The 19,487-nt window shown below is 44.3% G+C and overlaps 1 protein-coding gene across 1 annotated transcript in view; it reads left to right on the top strand.

The window, feature by feature from the left end:
- Nucleotides 1-19,062, top strand: part of LOC139366403 (tenomodulin) — a 76,186-nt gene extending 57,124 nt beyond the window's left edge. The window contains exons 5-7 of the mRNA XM_071103851.1: nucleotides 5,243-5,405; nucleotides 5,543-5,649; nucleotides 17,912-19,062. Of these exons, the coding sequence (XP_070959952.1) occupies nucleotides 5,243-5,405; nucleotides 5,543-5,649; nucleotides 17,912-18,121 (480 nt within the window). The 3' untranslated portion in view covers nucleotides 18,122-19,062. The remainder of the gene's footprint in view (nucleotides 1-5,242; nucleotides 5,406-5,542; nucleotides 5,650-17,911) is intronic.
- Nucleotides 19,063-19,487: the final 425 nt, after the last annotated feature.

The raw sequence follows: 19,487 nt of genomic DNA, 5'->3' as shown, positions 1-19,487 counted from the left end.
AACACCTGGATATGTTTATTTTTTAACCATTCCATTGTAGATTTTGCTTTATGTTTTGGATCATTGTCTTGTTGGAAGACAAATCTCTGTCCCAGTCTCAGGTCTTTTGCAGACTCCATCAGGTTTTCTTCCAGAATGGTCCTCTATTTGGCTCCATCCATCTTCCCATCAAATTTAACCATCTTCCCTGTCCCTGCTGAAGAAAAGCAGGCCCAAACCATGATGCTGCCACCACCATGTTTGACAGTGGGGATGGTGTGTTCAGGGTGATGAGCTGTGTTGCTTTTACGCCAAACATAACGTCTTGCATTGTTGCCAAAAAGTTCAATTTTGGTTTCATCTGATCAGAGCACCTTCTTCCACATGTTTGGTGTGTCTCCCAGGTGGCTTGTGGCAAACTTTAAACGACACTTTTTATGGATATCTTTAAGAAATGGCTTTCTTCTTGCCACTCTTCCATAAAGGCCAGATTTGTGCAAAAGACTGATTGTTGTCCTATGGACAGAGTCTCCCACCTCAGCTGTAGATCTCTGCAGTTCATCCAGAGTGATCATGGGCCTCTTGGCTGCATCTCTGATCAGTCTTCTCCTTGTATGAGCTGAAAGTTTAGAGGGACGGCCAGGTCTTGGTAGATTTGCAGTGGTCTGATACTCCTTCCATTTCAATATTATCGCTTGCACAGTGCTCCTTGGGATGTTTAAAGCTTGGGAAATATTTTTGTATCCAAATCCGGCTTTAAACTTCTTCACAACAGTATCTCGGACCTGCCTGGTGTGTTCCTTGTTCTTCATGATGCTCTCTGCGCTTTTAACGGACCTCTGAGACTATCACAGTGCAGGTGCATTTATACGGAGACTTGATTACACACAGGTGGATTGTATTTATCATCATTAGTCATTTAGGTCAACATTGGATCATTCAGAGATCCTCACTGAACTTCTGGAGAGAGTTTGCTGCACTGAAAGTAAAGGGGCTGAATAATTTTGCACGGCCAATTTTTCAGTTTTTGATTTATTAAAAAAGTTTGAAATATCCAATAAATGTCGTTCCACTTCATGATTGTGTCCCACTTGTTGTTGATTCTTCACAAAAAAAATACAGTTTTATATCTTTATGTTTGAAGCCTGAAATGTGGCAAAAGGTCGCAAAGTTCAAGGGGGCCGAATACTTTCGCAAGGCACTGTAGGTGCCTTGTCTTTGGTGAGGAGGAGGCAGGGGAGAAAATTGGAGGAGGTGCTCCAGAGGACAGGGAAAGACACAAGGCTGCATTGATGCACAAGCACACATGTGCATGTACAAAAGGTTAGCTCATAATCATACTGGATTAGTGAAAACCAAGTCCCATAATATGCACACTGGTCCATAGCCTTTTAACTGAGGAGTTTTAACCAAGTTATGACACCCTAAAGTACAATGTGCTGTGCAGTGCATTTGTTAATAAAAAACATGTATTAATGTATTTGTTAACTATCAATGCATTGTAATTATTAAGTTATTATAAATGTTGTCAATGTATCTATTGATCCTTTACTCATGTTTGTTTATTTTGTTTTGTTTTTTATAATCTGTTTCTTATTTTCCATAAGATAATGTACTCATGTTAACTACTACATTAGCTCATTGTAAAGTATTACCGGTATTGTATAACACACAGTGGTACTGAACTACATTATTGGGATAGCATATCAAGGACTTGAAGACCTCTCTGACCTTTGACCTCTTGTAGACTTCCTCTACATTAGAAAGTAGAACGTGATCTACTGTCCATCAGAATCCACCCACCCGTGGCCTGGGAGACCTCTGTCTCACAGACAAGTCTCCCTTAAGGTTCTGACTGTGGTACTACCTTGTGAACCACAGAGGGGCTGAAGAGAAAACAGTAATGGTTTTGCTGCTGCTCCAAGCCTGCGGGCTATGTGAACGTGGGCTCAGCGCGGGGTGTCTGGAGCCTCAGATTCTCAGAGGCCAGGTGAAAACAATGCAGCTGGTGGAGAAACTGCGAGCAGCTGATAAGGAAATAAAGCACTCGGGGAGTAGAACCAGGTGACAAACATGAATTGTTTGCCACCAGTATTTTCCGCCATTTTCAATGTGTTCCTCATATGAAATGATGGGAGGCTGTAATCCCTGAGCCTCCCTACAGTTTCCTCCAATGTTGAAGCGATGGAATTGCTGTTGTCCTCCTTCTTCAGACAGTAGAACAGTGTCATTTGATCCCTTCTTGCTCTTCGGGGGAACCACTTAATATGTACGGCCACAACCAGCCTAGCTGGCAAGCCAGAACCTCCCACTCAGATAAAAACCACAAACAAATGCCATACCATGTATGCAAAACAACACATTCTTGGAATGATATGTACTGTAGGTAAATGTCATATTACTAAAACAAAAAGCTGTATGTCATTTTGAACATACAAATAATGAACATTATGAAAAGTGTGCAATGTCTGTTCAGTATGGGAGACAGCCAGATGGGAAGTAATGTCATATACAGTCTTATGATATCATGAGAACATGTTCATTGATCTATGACAAACACAAGTGACCTAAGTATGTGTCACAAAACACATTTTGCACCTTTAGGACATTATAGCAAGACAGGGCAAGTATATGTTCCTTACAGTATGACACTGATTGTGTGTGGAATGTACTTACATAGGCTCAAAGTTACAATATACAAATACATTACATTAGTCTGACACCCAATACAAAATGTCTTTACTTTGTCCAATATTATATAGATACAAAACAGCTTAAATTGGGACATAACTGCATGATAAAAAAATGTAGCTCTAAAATCATAATCACGTTGACTTTGTAGTGGTCAAATAGCCTTTTTCAATCCCTATTCCACACTAGCCATGATCAATTTAGCCTTCCGGATTGTGGTTATCTTCCTTATTGGTCTTGTTTCTCAACTGGTCAGTCTGTGTCCTGACCTCCACTTACTCATTTCAGGGAGGTTTGCTTAGTTGCTCGGCTTCAGTGGTTCTGAGGTCCAATTAGGCAGGTCTGTTTGTGTTTCCTGGCCTTCATTTTAATGTCTGTAGTTCAGGGGGAGTGAGCGCCCTAGTCCTCCTTTGAGTCATCATTAGCTTAGCCCGATATGGACCAGGCTAAACATTTGCTGAAAAGAGTGAGAGCAAACTGTGTCAAAGGCTTGGTGGCTTGGCAGCTTAGCTAAGCACTGACACAGGCAGCTAGCGCTTGAGTAGCCACGTGGCTACGCATTCTTTCATCTGGCCAGAACGAGGTGCGAGTTTGTCTCCACAGGGTTACTGGCATCATGTCACTTCACAACAAACAGTTAGAGCGAGACAGCAGCATGGGCAGTAAATTCAAATAAAGCAAGAATCGGCAAGGTGTGAGGAAGAAAGGGAGGGAGAGTCGAGAGTGCACAACCTAATATAAATGATACCAGTGGTTCCAACCATAGCCCGGGGATCCTTCATCAAGCTCAACTAATGTGCAATTAAGCTTCAAACCGGGAGAGAATCACCTTGTAAAAACATTTGTCAAGTAAACTGTTTTGCTGTTCTCTCCAGCCGCTAATTAACGAGGCACTGGGAAGAGGGGTTTGTTTGCCGACGTATTTACATATACATAAAGAAACAAATATCAGGCATCGCCAAAAGCCCCTTTCATACATCTCTATTAGATAGCAGTGACATGCATTCCCTATCATTAAGCAATAATAGTTTACTTTACAGCTCATGAACTACAGTATGAACAAATGAAGCACGTCGCTGAACTGAATGCAGTAGGAGGGGATGGGGGAGGACGCTATGCTTATTATTGTGGCTGCTGTATTTTAATGATATTGCGGCCTTTCACCGCACAATAAAGTATAAAGCACTAGAAAGTCATTTCAAAGTCAAATTTATGCCGTCGTTGGATAATCGTCGGGCAGAAAGGGCTGCCTGGAGGCCTGATAGGAAGAAACAGAGAATGAGCAGGAGGCTAGGAGGCAGGAAGTGGCGGTGCTCCCAGTGGACAATAAAGGGTGATGAATAAAAGGACATGGCCAGGGCTTGTGTGCTGTGGCTCTGGGGAGAGAAGGCTGAGAATGCAGAGGGTACAGAACTGTGTGTGTGTGTGTGTGTGTGTGTGTGTGTGTGTGTGTGTGTGTGTGTGTGTGTGTGTGTGTGTGTGTGTGTGTGTGTGTGTGTGTGTGTGTGTGTGTGTGTGTGTTCTTGGGCTCTGACAGGTGTGTGTGGAGGAAGGTGTGTGTGCGTTCCTGCGGCCATGTAAGGCTGGGTGTGTTTGATACTCACTGTATATGTGTGTGTGTGTGTGTGTGTGTGTGTGTGTGTGTGTGTGTGTGTGTGTGTGTGTGTGTGTGTGTGTGTGTGTGTGTGTGTGTGTGTTCTTGGGCTCTGACAGGTGTGTGTGGAGGAAGGTGTGTGTGCGTGCCTGCGGCCATGTAAGGCTGGGTGTGTTTGATACTCACTGTATATGTGTGTGTGTGTGTGTGTGTGTGTGTGTGTGTGTGTGTGTGTGTGTGTGTGTGTGTGTGTGTGTGTGTGTGTGTGTGTGTGTGTGTGTGTGTGTGTGTGTGTGTGTGTGTGTACTTGTTTTCCTACCTTATCAGGACTCCAATGTCCTAACAATTCACCCGAATGTCCTGACAAGGTAGGAAAACAATCACTTTTTTGAAAAGGCAGGACTTTCTTCATGTCCTGAATTTGTTCAAATGGTATTTTAAGCTTAAGGTTTGTTTTTAATTGTACATTTATTTAACTAGGCAAGTCAGTTAAGAACAACTTCTTATTTACAATGACAGCCTACCAAGGCCAAACCCAGGCTGGGCCAATTGTGCGCCGACCTATGGGACTCCCAATCACAGCCGGATGTGATCCTGCCTGGATTCAAACCAGGGACTGTAGTGACGCCTCTAGCACTGAGATGCAGTACCTTAGCGTCACAGGGTTATGGTTAAAGGGATACCAGTTTGAAGGAAGTTAGTTAGTTAGACTTCTAGTTTTTGCGCTAACGCTAGTTAGGAATTGCGCAAGCGCTAGTTATCAATTTCCTTCCTTATCACTAAGGTTAGGGTTAAGGTTAGAGTTAGGGTTCGGGTTTTTGGGGTTCGGGTTAAGGTTAGGGTTAGGTTAAGGGTTAGGGGTTATGGAAAATACGATTTTTAATGGTCAAACATTTTTACTCCCCAAAGATTTCACGAAAATGAAGATGTTTGTGCATGTGTGCGTGTGTGCGTGCGTGTGTTTGCTTTCCCTGACAGGTGGTTGAGACAGAGGGCATAGACATGCAGGCGATGGAGGACTCCCAGGTGTGGGTGCCTGCCGAGGAGCCCATCGCTAATCCAGCCTTCCTCCTCAACTCCAAGATCTGGGAGATATGCCAGGAGCTGCCCATCCACTGGATCCATCCCTCCCCCATGAGAGGTACAGGGCACCGGGGCCTCTCCACCCCTCTCCACCCCCTCCTTCACATCACTTCAAACAGGAAAAACAGACGTTTCTGCTGTGATCCAGTAAAGTACATCAACAGATGTTCTCTGTACTTCCTCCTTTTGGTGCAGATGCTGAGTTCCACGAGGTGGAGGATGAGGAGGACATACCTGATGCTGAGGTCAGAGGTAACCGCGTCGCTCGTGACGTCCTGGACCAGGTTCCTGTCAACGACTACGTATGTACTGTACTGGGGCTGCATCTGAAATGGCATCCTATTCCCTATATAGTGCACTAGGGCCAAAGTATTGCAGTACATAGGGCCTACCCAGCAACCCGGGAACATTTCCAGAACATTAGCTAAGATTCCCATTGAATTAGGGTTTTATTTAAAAAAATAAAAATAAATGAAAGATCCTTGGAATGTTCTCCTAACTTTCATTTAAATGTTGTGCATAACATCTGTAACAACCATTACAGAACCTTCCCCAAAGTTCTCATTAAGTTCCCAGGTAATGTAATAACACAATGTACCAGTAACGTTTTCCCAGCAAACGTTTTCCCAGCAAACCAAAATTGGTTCTGTGAAAGTTCCCAAAACATTTGTTAGGTCACGGCAATTATTCTCATAACACAAAAACTTTCCATTCTTGGTGATGGAATGATATGATGATATTGATATTTTTTTATTTTTTATTTCCCCTTTATTTAACCAGGTAGGCAAGTTGAGAACAAGTTCTCATTTACAACTGCGACCTGGCCAAGATAAAGCAAAGCAGTTCGACACATACAACGACACAGAGTTACACATGGAGTAAAACAAACATACAGTCAATAATACAGTAGAAACAAGTCTATATACGATGTGAGCAAATGAGGTGAGATAAGGGAGGTAAAGGCAAAAAAAAAGGCCATGGTGGCAAAGTAAATACAATATAGCAAGTAAAACACTGGAATGGTAGATTTGCGGTGGAAGAATGTGCAAAGTAGAAATACAAATAATGGGGTGCTTAAGGAGCAAAATAAATAAATAAATAGAATAAATAAATACAGTAGGGAAAGAGGTAGTTGTTTGGGCTAAATTATAGGTGGGCTATGTACAGGTGCAGTAATCTGTGAGCTGCTCTGACAGCTGGTGCTTAAAGCTAGTGAGGGAGATAAGTGTTTCCAGTTTCAGAGATTTTTGTAGTTCGTTCCAGTCATTGGCAGCAGAGAACTGGAAGGAGAGGCGGCCAAAGAAAGAATTGGTTTTGGGGGTGACCAGAGAGATATACCTGCTGGAGCGCGTGCTACAGGTGGGTGATGCTATGGTGACCAGCGAGCTGAGATAAGGGGGGACTTTACCTAGCAGGGTCTTGTAGATGACATGGAGCCAGTGGGTTTGGCGACGAGTATGAAGCGAGGGCCAGCCAACGAGAGCGTACAGGTCGCAATGGTGGGTAGTATATGGGGCTTTGGTGACAAAACGGATGGCACTGTGATAGACCGCATCCAATTTGTTGAGTAGGGTATTGGAGGATATTTTGTAAATGACATCGCCGAAGTCGAGGATTGGTAGGATGGTCAGTTTTACAAGGGTATGTTTGGCAGCATGAGTGAAGGATGCTTTGTTGTGAAATAGGAAGCCAATTCTAGATTTAACTTTGGATTGGAGATGTTTGATGTGGTTCTGGAAGGAGAGTTTACAGTCTAACCAGACACCTAGGTATTTGTAGTTGTCCACCTATTCTAAGTCAGAGCCGTCCAGAGTAGTGATGTTGGACAGGTGGGCAGGTGCAGGCAGCGATCGGTTGAAGAGCATGCATTTAGTTTTACTTGTATTTAAGAGCAATTGGAGGCCACGGAAGTAGAGTTGTATGGCATTGAAGCTTGCCTGGAGGGTTGTTAACACAGTGTCCAAAGAAGGGCCAGAAGTATACAGAATGGTGTCATCTGCGTAGAGGTGGATCAGAGACTCACCAGCAGCAAGAGCGACATCATTGATGTATACAGAGAAGAGAGTCGGTCCAAGAATTGAACCCTGTGGCACCCCCATAGAGACTGCCAGAGGTCCAGACAACAGACCCTCTGATTTGACACACTGAACTCTATCAGAGAAGTAGTTGGTGAACCAGACGAGGCAATCATTTGAGAAACCAAGGCTGTTGAGTCTGCCGATGAGGATGTGGTGATTGACAGAGTCGAAAGCCTTGGCCAGATCAATGAATACGGCTGCACAGTAATGTTTTTTATGATGATGATATTGGCCCATTATTCTTTAAAAAAAATCTTCAAGCTCAGATAAGTTCATTGTTGATTTTTGCTAGACAGACATTTTCAAGTGTTGCCCTAGATTTTCAAGCCAATTTACGTCAAAACTGTAACTAGGCTACTCAGGAACATTCAATGGCATCTTGGAAAGCAACTCCAGTGTGGATTTGGCCTTGTGTTTTAGGTTATTAGCCTGCTGAAAGGTGAATTTGTCTCCAAGTGTATGTTGGAGTAACTACAATGTTGTTGACCCATACTCAGTTTTCTCCTATCACAACCATTAAATTCTGTAACTGTTTGAAAATCTCCATTGGCCTCATGGTGAAACTGAGTTAGGAAGGACGCCTGTATCTTTGTACTGCCTGGGTGTATTAATACTAGAGGTCGACCGATTATGATTTTTCAAAGCCGATACCGATACCGATTATTGGAGGACCAAAAAAAAAGCTGATACAGATTAATCGACTGATTTAATTATTTATTTATTTGTAATCATGACAATTAACAACAATACTGAATGAACACTTATTTTAACTTAATATAATACATCAATAAAATCAATTTAGCCTCAAATAAATAATGAAACGTGTTCAATTTGGTTTAAATAATGCAAAAACAAAGTGTTGGAGAAGAAAGTAAAAGTACAATATGTGCCATGTAAGAAAGCTAACGTTTAAGTTCCTTGCTCAGAACATGAGAACATATGAAAGCTGGTGGTTCCTTTTAACATGAGTCTTCAATATTCCCAGGTAAGAAGTTTTAGGTTGTAGGTATTATTAGAAATATAGGACTATTTCTCTCTATACCATTGGATGTTCTTATAGGCACTTTAGTATTGCCAGTGTAACAGTATATCTTCTGTCCCTCTCCTCGCCCATACCTGGGCTCGAACCAGGAACTTCATCGACAACAGCCACCCTCGAAGCATCGTTACCCATCGCTCCACAAAAGCCGTGGCCCTTGCAGCACAAGGGGAACAACTACTTCAAGGTCTCAGAGCGAGTGACGTCACCGATTGAAACATTATTAGCGCGCACCCTGTTAACTAGCTAGCCATTTCACATCGGTTACACCAGCCCAATCTCGGGAGTTGATAGGCTTGAAGTCATAAACAGCTCAATGCTTGAAGCACAGCAAAGAGCTGCTGGCAAACGCACGAAAGTGCTGTTTGAATGAATGCTTACGAGCCTGCTGCTGCCTACCACCGCTCAGTCAGACTGCTCTATCAAATATCAAATCATAGACTTAATTAGAACATAATAACACACAGAAATACGAGCCTTAGGTCATTAATATGGTAAAATCTGGAAACTATCATTTCAAAAACAAAATGTTTATTCTTTCAGTGAAATACGGAACCGTTCCGTATTTTATCTAACGGTTGGCATCCCTAAGTCTAAATATTGCTGTTACATTGTACAACCTTCAATGTTACGTCATAATTATGTACAATTCTGGAAAATTAATTACGGTCTTTGTTAGGAAGAAATAGTCTTCATACAGTTCGCAACGAGCCAGGCGGCTCAAACTGCTGCATATACCCTGACTGCTTGCACGGAATGCAAGAGAAGTGACACAATTTCCCTAATTGAAAGAAATTCATGTTAGCAGGCAATATTAACTAAATGTGCAGGATTAAAAATATATACTTGTGTAGGATTTTAAAGAAAGCCATTGATGTTTATGGTTAGGTACACATTGGTGAAACGACAGTGCTTTTTTCGCGCTTGTTAAATCATCACCCGTTTGGCGAAGTAGGCTGGGATTCGATGAGAAATTAACAGGCACCGCATCGATTATGTGCAACTCAGGACACGCTAGATAAACTAGTAATATCATCAACCATGTGTAGCTAACTACTGATTATGTTAAGATTGATTCTTTATTATAAGATAAGTTTAATGTTAGCTAGCAACTTACCTTGGCTTCTTGCTGCACTCGGGTAACAGGTAGTCAGCCTGCCACGCAGGCTCCTCATGGAGTGCAATGTAAGGCAGGTGGTTAGAGCGTTGGATTAGTAACCGGAAGGTTGCAAGATCAAATCCCAGAGCTGACAAGGTAAAAATCTGTCGTTCTACCCTTGAACAAGGCAGTTAACCCACCTTTCCTAGGCCGTCATTGGTGTCCAAAAATACTGATTAATGATTGTTATGATAACTTGAAATAGGCCCTAATTAATGTGCCATTCCGATGAATCGGTCGACCTCTAATTGATACACCATCCAAAGCATAATTAGTAACTTCCTCATGCTCAAAAGGATATTCAGCGTCTGCTTTTAAAAGTTTTACACATCTACCAATAGGTTCCCTTCAATGCGAGGCATTGAAAAACCTCCCTAGTCTTTGTGGTTGAATCTGTGTTTGAAATTCACTACTCGATTGAGGGACCATACAGATTCCACTTTTGTGTAGGTCAGTGATACAACATCTCAATTTAATACATTTTAAATTCCGGCTGCAACACAACAAAATGTGGAAAAAGTAATTGGGTGTGAATACTTTCTAGTGCACTATATAGAGAATAAGCTGCCGTTTTGGATGCAAACCAGCACCACACTAGGTGATACGAGCCACGGTGGTGCCTAGTTCTCCTTAATTTATTCCTGCAGAGAAATTGACTCTTGCTAATTGATGCTTAATTTCATAGCATAAAACAGACTTGTCTTGATGTACCACAGGGCATAGAAATTACTCTATATATCTGTTTAAATGAACTTGCCTTGCTTAAGACTTTCTTAATGTCTCTACATTAATGGAGAGGAATATCTAGCCTTCAAAGGCAGCAACGTTTTCCCCACAGCCTCAGCCAGAGCCTTTTTTGCTTTCTTTTCGGGAAAGGCAGGTAGCTAGCAGGCAGCTTGTACGAACGTTGTGCAAAACAGCACTCCTAAGGTCACTCATTACTGAATAGATACGCCACATTTATTAATCATGCCTTAATTATCATGGAAGGAAACAAAGAGGGAAGAGAACAAAATGCCATGTTTTTGTGCATGTGAGCGGCTTAGTGCTCCATGATTAGTTACCCTTGACACACACACATGCAAACACACACACGAACAGCAACACACACATCATGCACTCAAAGGTAAATGTACACACACACACACACACACACACACACACACACACACACATATATATATAGTATAGACCACCCAGGCTGTCTAGGTAAGCATTAAAAAGCTCATTCCAGAAAAGGAAGAATGGTTTTGAGTTCTGAAGAACCAAGGGACAGACGGACACTCACCCATACACACACACACACACACACACACACACACACACACACACACACACACACACACACACACACACACACACACACACACACACACACACACAAACACAAACACAAACAAACATACAGCCATAATATTAACATTTATCAGGCTTGGCCCAGGAATACCTGCCTGCCTGCCTGCCTTCACTCTCCTCCCTTTTCTCTTCTCCTCTCCTCTCCTCTTCTCTTCCTTCCCTCCTCCCCTCTCCTCCTCTCTTCCTTCCCCTCCTCCCTGCTCATCCTCTATGGCCCCAGCTGCAATGCTATGCAATTAAAGCACACCGGGAGATGAAACCCACTCCCCTTTTGAAAATCAGTTAAGGTAATACATAGCTAAAGCTCCAACCTGCCCATTCCAAGGCCACCGCTAGTCAGTGTTTGTGGGCCCAGCAGATAACAAAGGCCTTTGTGACTGACGGAGGGAAGGTAGCAAGTTATAATTGGCAAGTCTGAAGTTGATGATGCCAGTGGGATGAGTCTGAAGTTACTGTTGATGCCAGTGGGATGAGTCTGAAGTTACTGTTGATGCCAGTGGGATGAGTCTGAAGATGCTGTTGATGCCAGTGGGATGAGTCTGAAGATGCTGTTGATGACAGTAGGATGAGTCTGTAGATGCTGTTGATGCCAGTGGCATGAGTCTGAAGATACTGTTGATGCCAATGGCATGAGTCTGAAGATGCTGTTGATGCCAGTGGCATGAGTCTGAAGATGCTGTTGATGCCAGTGGCATGAGTCTGAATATGCTGTTGATGCCAGTGGGATGAGTCTGAAGATGCTGTTGATGCCAGTGGGATGAGTCTGAAGTTGCAGTTGATGCCAGTTGCATGAGTCTGAAAATTCTGTTGATGCCAGTGGGATGAGTCTGAAGATGCTGTTGATGACAGTAGGATGAGTCTGAAGATGCTGTTGATACCAGTGGCATGAGTCTGAAGATGCTGTTGATGTCAGTGGCATGAGTCTGAAGATGCTGTTGATGCCAGTGGCATGAGTCTGAATATGCTGTTGATGCCAGTGGCATGAGTCTAAAGATGCTGTTGATGCCAGTGAGATGAGTCTGAAGATACTGTTGATGCCAGTGGTATGAGTCTGAAGATACTGATGATGCCAGTGGCATGAGTCTGAAGATGCTGTTGATGCCAGTGGCATGCATGAGTCTGAATATGCTGTTGATGCCAGTGGCATGAGTCTGAAGATGCTGTTGATGCCAGTGGCATGCATGAGTCTGAATATGCTGTTGATGCCAGTGGCATGAGTCTGAAGATGCTGTTGATGCCAGTGGGATGAGTCTGAAGATACTGTTGATGCCAGTGGCATGAGTCTGAAGATGCTGTTGATGCCAGTGGCATGCATTAGTCTGAATATGCTGTTGATGCCAGTGGCATGAGTCTGAAGATGCTGTTGATGCCAGTGGCATGCATGAGTCTGAAGATGCTGTTGATGACAGTGGGATGAGTCTGAATATGCTGTTGATGCCAGTGGCATGAGTCTGAAGATGCTGTTGATGCCAGTGGCATGAGTCTGAAGATGCTGTTGATGCCAGTGGCATGAGTCTGAAGATGCTGTTGATGCCAGATGCCAGTGGATGAGTCTGAAGTTACTGTTGATGCCAGTGGGATGAGTCTGAAGATGCTGTTGATGCCAGTGGGATGAGTCTGAAGTTGCTGTTGATGACAGTGGGATGCCGACATAGACCGAGACCTTTTGTAGAGTGCTGATTCTGACCCCCGCACCCCTCCACCGGATCTGGCCTCCACCGTGGCCTTTCCTCTGACGGCCACTGGGGCCCCTGATGACGTATTTCGGCAGGTAATTTCGAAGCGACCTGACTAATAATCATTAAAGTTGCAGTGACAGAGGTGGGGAGATATATGGGGCCGACCTTTAGCCGCGGCTACCACGGAAGAGCCTTCGCACAGAGCTGCAGCAGCGGCCCTGGACAGCTCTCCGACTGAATAACTATCATCTGGCAGCGCTGGAGAAGCCACATCACTGTCCTTCACCTAGACGGGGAAAGGATAAGCCTTCAGATATGATTGGGAAGCAGGCCTCAGTCTGTCCAGCCGGCACACATAATTATATTGTAAACGTGTTTTGGCCGGTTGTGTCACAGATGTCGTCGGGAGAAAGAGAGGAGGACCAAAGCGCAGCGTGGTAAGTGGTTTCATTAAAACTCACAACACTAAACAATAAATGACAACGTGAATTTACAAAACCGAAACAGTACCGTGTGGCCCAAACACTCACATGGAAACAAACACCCCCAAACCCAGGCTACCCAAGTATGATTCTCAATCAGGGACAACAATTGACAGGCCAAACTCAAAAACCAACATAGAAAAACAAACATAGACTGCTCACCCCAACTCACGCCCTGACCATACTAAAACAAAGACAAAAACAAAGGAACTAAGGTCAGAACGTGACAGTACCCCCCCCCCCCCCCCCCCCCAAAGGTGCGGACTCCGGCCGCAAAACCTGAACCTATAGGGGAGGGTCTGGGTGGGCGTCTGTCCGCGGTGGCGGCTCTGGCGCGGGACGTGGACCCCACTTCACCATAGTTATTTTGTGCCTCTTAGCCCGCCTCCGTGGCCTCTTTAGAGCGGCGACCCTCGCCACCGACCTTGGACTGGGGACCCACGCCACGGGTCCCGAATGGATGGAAGATTCCGGCAGCGCCGGACAGGCGGGAGACTCTGGCGGCTCAGGACAGATGGGAGACTCTGGCAGCGCTGGGCAGGAGGAAGGCTCTGGCAGCGCTGGACAGGCGGGAGCACCTGTAGGGAGAAGACGGAGAGACAGCCTGGTGCAGGGGGCTGCCACCAGAGGGCTGGTGCGTGGAGGTGGCACCGGATAGACCGGACCGTGAAGGCGCACTGGAGCTCTTGAGCACCGAGCCTGCCCAACCTTACCTGGTTGAATGCTCCCCGTAGCCAGGCCAGTGCGGCGAGGTGGAATAGCCCGCACTGGGCTGTGCAGGCGAACCGGGGACACCATGCATAAGGCTGGTGCCATGTACGCCGGCCTGAGGAGATGCACTGGAGACCAGATGCGCAGAGTCGGCTTCATGGCACCTGGCTCGATGCCCACTCTAGCCTGGCGATATGGGGAGCTGGGATGTAGCACACCGGGCTAAGCATGCGCACCGGGGACACTGTGCGTTTCACAGTAAGCACGGGAAGTTGGCGCAGATCTCCTACCTGACTTCGCCACACTCCCCGTGTGCCTCCCCCAATACATTTTTGGGGCTGCCTCTCGGGCTTCCAGCCGCGCTGCCGTGCTGCCTTCTCATAACGCCGCCTCTCGGCTTTCACTGCCTCCAGCTCAGCCTTGGGTCGGCGATACTCTCCAGCTTGTGCCCACGGGCCCTTGCCGTCCAGAATCTCCTCCCATGTCCAGGAGTTCTGCGATTCCGGCCGCTGCTGCTGCCCGTTAGTTACCATGCTGCTTGGTCCTTTCTTGGTGGGTGTTTCTGTCACGGATGTCGTAGGGAGAAAGAGAGGAGGACCAATGCGCAGCGTGGTAAGTGTTCATGATGATGTTTCATTAAAACTCAGAACACTAAACAATAAATGACAACGTGAATTTACAAAACCGAAACAGTACCCTGTGGCCCAAACACTCACACGGAAACAAACACCCCCAAACCAAAAGTGAAACCCAGGCTACCTAAGTATGATTCTCAATCAGGGACAACAATTGACAGCTGCCTCTGATTGAGAACCATACTAGGCCGAACTCAAAAACCAACATAGAAAAACAAACATAGACTGCCCATCCCAACTCACGCCCTGACCATACTAAAACAAAGACAAAAACAAACAAACTAAGTTCAGAACGTGACAGGTTGGAGGTTGGGTGATTGGGTTGAGCCATAGTGTGACCCTGTACCAATGCCCAGGCCTCTTTGGCAGGCAAGGTTAGCATTGAAAAAAACAAGGATGCCCGGGCATGAGTGGAGGTTGGAAACCAAGGGTAAACAGAGGCTGTAAAGACCTCCTGTCCTCCCTGAGTGGGCAGTGATGGTTCACAGGAGACCGAGGGCGAACAGAGGCTGTAAATACTTCCTCTCCTCCCTGAACGAGGCTATGCCAAACTGTAAACACAGATACTTCCTGGGCCTATGTGGCACAGTTGGTAAGAGCCTGGCGTGTGGTGCTAGTGATGCCAAGGTCGACATACTGTACACCTACTAAAAATGTATCGAAGTCGCTCAGGATAAAAGCTTAGTGGCATATTTATAATATATTTCATATTATACTTCCCCTTGGCTTAACCATTACAGGTTTTGCCCTTGCCTGCATAATGAAGTTAATGTGGTTGATATAAGAAGACACAACCAGCACTGGGAGTACAAGGCAGTGCCTTCTGCATCTCATACCTAGGGTGTGTCCTAAATGCCACCCTATTCCCTATGGGGCCTGTTCAAAAGTTATGCACTATATAGGGAACAGGGTTCCATTTAAGACGAATCCCAACACCTACAGTCATGTGACAGTATGAAATGGAAATGTTGTCCCTGGTGTTATAATAGAATATCAAAGAGACTGTGATGATCAGCTCTGATATAGACGATTAAATAACAGCAACGAGGCTTGTGTGTTTCAAGCCACAAGGAGAACAGTAATCAGCGTGTGTAAAATAACACTCAGTAGTGTGGAAATTGAAGGAGTCGTCGCGGCTCGATTCGCTTCCTCATTATTGAATGACTGACTGAAAGTTTGACTTGACAGACTGATCAAATCTCTGATATGATGTTACGTGTGAGACGCGTTTCGGTGTGTGACCAAGTCAGATATCAGACAGAGCGCGAGGGTAATGACTTTTACCCTTCGTTAATGCCACTTGTTTGTGAGTGACGGCCCCAGATTTCCCACGGTGCCCCATTCCAATCATCCGCCGCCACATCCTGTTGAAGAGGGGAATTTGAAGCCAAAATGATTACTATGCGTGCTCCGTTTTTAAAAAGGATGCCTCTGATTAATTTGTCTCGGAGGTACAATGCCAATTGTCTGTTTGTTTTTGTAATCACCCATCATTTGAATAAATATATTTCCATTAATTTTCCCAAACTGAAGCTCTGGATTTGGATTTCATACCATCACAGTTTTAGCTGTGAGGCGGCTGATAAGATTATTGTCGGTTGCAGTGACAGCTTTTGTGTTTTCTGCATAATAGATTGTTGCCTTGCAGCTGATGACCCTAAACATGACTAACATCATCAATCAGCAATCGCCCACCAGCCATTGTCAGAGTCATAAATCAAAACACATATTTTAAATATCACCCTTTTTCTCTTTCCGAGGTGTTCGTCCTCCGTATTAGGAGTATGTAATGTTAGTACGTTTATCTGTCACAGCAGTTGTGATGATTGATTCGTGATTTGAATCCTACCTACTGCACTATTTGTTGTGTTTATATTATGCTGGCTCCAAAAATTCTGGGAGGGTGAATGTAGCTTAACTCCAGCCACAAACAGTGGAGTCAACAACATCTGTGAGACCGTAGACCATTTAGTGGCCTGTAAACTATTTCCTGTGCCTAATACTGCCTTTATAGGAAAGCCAAACAGCCTCCAGTCCACACTGCCCATAATTTACTGTAGAGGATTAATCAGAGTCAAAGTCGTGTTCCTATGTGCCCCAGCCCTTTGAAAGACTGGGGTGAAACAATGACCTCGCATTTTCAGTTCCCCCTCTCATTAGATTTATTTGTAATTTTTTTCTGCTGTTACGAAAGACTGACTCATAAGCAAAGCGGCATGGCCGCTTCTCCAAGAAGTAAAGTCCAAAAGGGGGACAATTGGTCTCTTTCATCAAAGCTATTTAACCAGACAGTGCTGAATTGTCTGTGAAGATTCACTCAGATTCACTCGCTGCAGGAGATTGAAAACGTGGTCGAATGTATTTGTGCTGCCGCCGACCACAACTAGGGGCGGAGAGTTAACTGGCACTTCTCTGAACCCAATTCAGAGTCTCCCTGGATCAAAGGCATGGCACTCAGCCCTACCACCGTCTGGAGAGGGCATGCGCCCGGCCGACCGGCACAATGGAAAAACCCAAGGGCCATTAATTCTACCCAATTTACCTTTCGTTTGGCTTTCATTTGGCCCTTATATAAATTCACACCCAGTCGGCACGAGCAAATAAAAAGATCCTTGTTAGGCGATCATTACTCGGCTAATTGCTTTAGGAATGTGCCATCCACTTAAAGTCAAGGTCAGGGGGAGTGCGCCCACAGAGAGCCTCTAATTTGTAGTCTCTAATGGAGGAGTGGCGGCCATTTTGACTCAGCTCGCGTGGGTCGCAGCGGGGGGGGGGGGGGGGGGGTAGAGGGAGGTCAGAGATGAAAGAAATAGTGCAATTATCCCGGTAACCGGCAGTGTCAGAGGCACTTTGATTGAAGATAGCCCTGGGAGAAAGGAGCCGAGGACTCTGGGATGTGAGATGGAGCACGGTGAAGCTAAGAGTAATACTACTACTAACATAACTTTCCAATGCTATCTTGATCCCTGTGTCACAGTCGATGGTGGAAACATTTTGCCCATTTGTTTCCTTAGACATCCATTTTAATCTTTCTCTTCTGTTTAGCTGCTTCTACATATATTTTTCTGACCCACAACCGAAGCGAGAACATCAATTCACCCAATCCAATCTGCTGTCTGACTGTCCCTGCTCTGGGAGAGCTGGTACTCACTCACAGGGAAAAGAAAAGGAGACCAATTGTATTTCATTTAAAGTACACACACGTCACTGAACAGAGAAAGATAAAGTTAAAAAAAGAGAAACATTTAGCTACCACAGAAAAAATAAACCTTTCCAGTGAGGTGTAAGCAATCCATCCCATCTATACTTCAAATTAAATGTTCTCAATATCTCTGTCTCTGGCTTTCCTTTGTGTGGATCACCTGTCCTTTAAAGCACCTAACTTCTTTCCTTCCTCTCATCGACTTGCCGTTTGTCGTTCACAGAGAGACATTGGAGTTGAGCTGGATAACCGTCTGGATGATCATGGCTACTGCTGCCAGCACTGTCGTCGTGGTTACCGCTACTGCCAGCGCTACTACGAGCCTCTGGGGGGGTTCAACCCCTACCCCTACTACTACCAAGGAGGACGTGTCATCTGTCAGATCATCATGCCCTGCAACTGGTGGATAGCCCGTATGCTCGGGAGGATCTGATTGGATAGTGGAACTGGATTCAACTATGTTTCAGCACAAATGACAGGTGCATTCATTTAAGGCTGTATTTACACTGCAGTAGGCTTAGTGTCTCAGCAACCGCAAAGAGACTTTAGTGCATGCCAGAATTTGTATTAACTCTAAGCAAGAGTAAGTGACATTTTGCTTTTGTGAACGCTTGGTAGAGTGTAAACCCAGCCTAGGCCCATTATCTTTGAAAATAATCAAATCTACTGTCAGTCTCTCATAAGTCTAAATTGAGTTTTGGGAGCATCTTGGCGATTTCTCTAAAAGGCCTTGATGTGTCATCGGTGTGCTGAAGTGCAATTTTTCTTTCAACATGTATTAAGTATTTTTTTAAGAATTTGTAACAGTAGCTAAAGAGCTAGTTTTGGCCGTTTCTCACGGTGCTGCATTTCTTTCTCATTTCATTTCCTTCTTAATCTTTTTTATGAGTGGCGTGTAACCGACTTTCTCTTGCTGTGTGGAGCAGACCTATGTTCAAATAGTATTTGATTTCTTTCAAATACTTTGAGCTTTTGATTGAGCTTTCCTGGAGTGCTAGATCAATCAGGGTTTGCATTTTTGGTACAATCCCTGTGGTCCAATCGCACAAGACAAACACTGCTAAAGTATTTGAAAGAAAACAAATTCTATTTGAACCCACGTCTGCTATGGCCTATGACAACCAACAATGTATTTTATGTAGAACATACTGAAGTGCTGTAGCCTGCTCACTCTGTCAAGAGCATTTAACCCTTTCTAGACAAAAAAAAAAACATGTCCTATTTTTTGTGAATGATCTGTTTTGACTATTGTTTACTACAATTAGCATGTTTAACTTGAAATATATATGTATTGATGAGGAGGTATATAAACACATAGCAAAAAAACGATCAGAATGAGTCGACTAATTATAATAAAGCAGCGGCTATAGATATGCTTAATTCTTTTAATTCAACTTGCCAATCTTTATTTGATGTAAAGTCATTATTGGTATTTTAAGCAGCATTGTTTTAACTGTAATGGCTGTAAATGACATAACTATGCCACAGCTCAATTACCATTATGTAATGTAATCTGCACATTTTTCTCCGTTGCTCAATAGCTCACAGTAATCATGCTCTGAACAGTGATTCTACTGGAATAGATAGGCCTACAACCACAAGAGATACTGTATGATGGCTTGACATGCTTAAGTTATTATCAATTACATGCAATTAAAATGTATTTTGATACTAAAATACATCTAATGCTACTCATATCAAGATAAAGAACTGACTTCTTGTGAGTCTTAATTTGCATTCAAAGTTACTATAGCAATGCGGCATCCATATTAGGGCGTTTTGTCTGATAACTAATGTAA

This window comes from Oncorhynchus clarkii, chromosome 14, assembly GCF_045791955.1.
Source record: "Oncorhynchus clarkii lewisi isolate Uvic-CL-2024 chromosome 14, UVic_Ocla_1.0, whole genome shotgun sequence".
NCBI lineage: Eukaryota > Metazoa > Chordata > Actinopteri > Salmoniformes > Salmonidae > Oncorhynchus > Oncorhynchus clarkii.
This window is presented reverse-complemented; position numbering and strand designations above follow the sequence as displayed.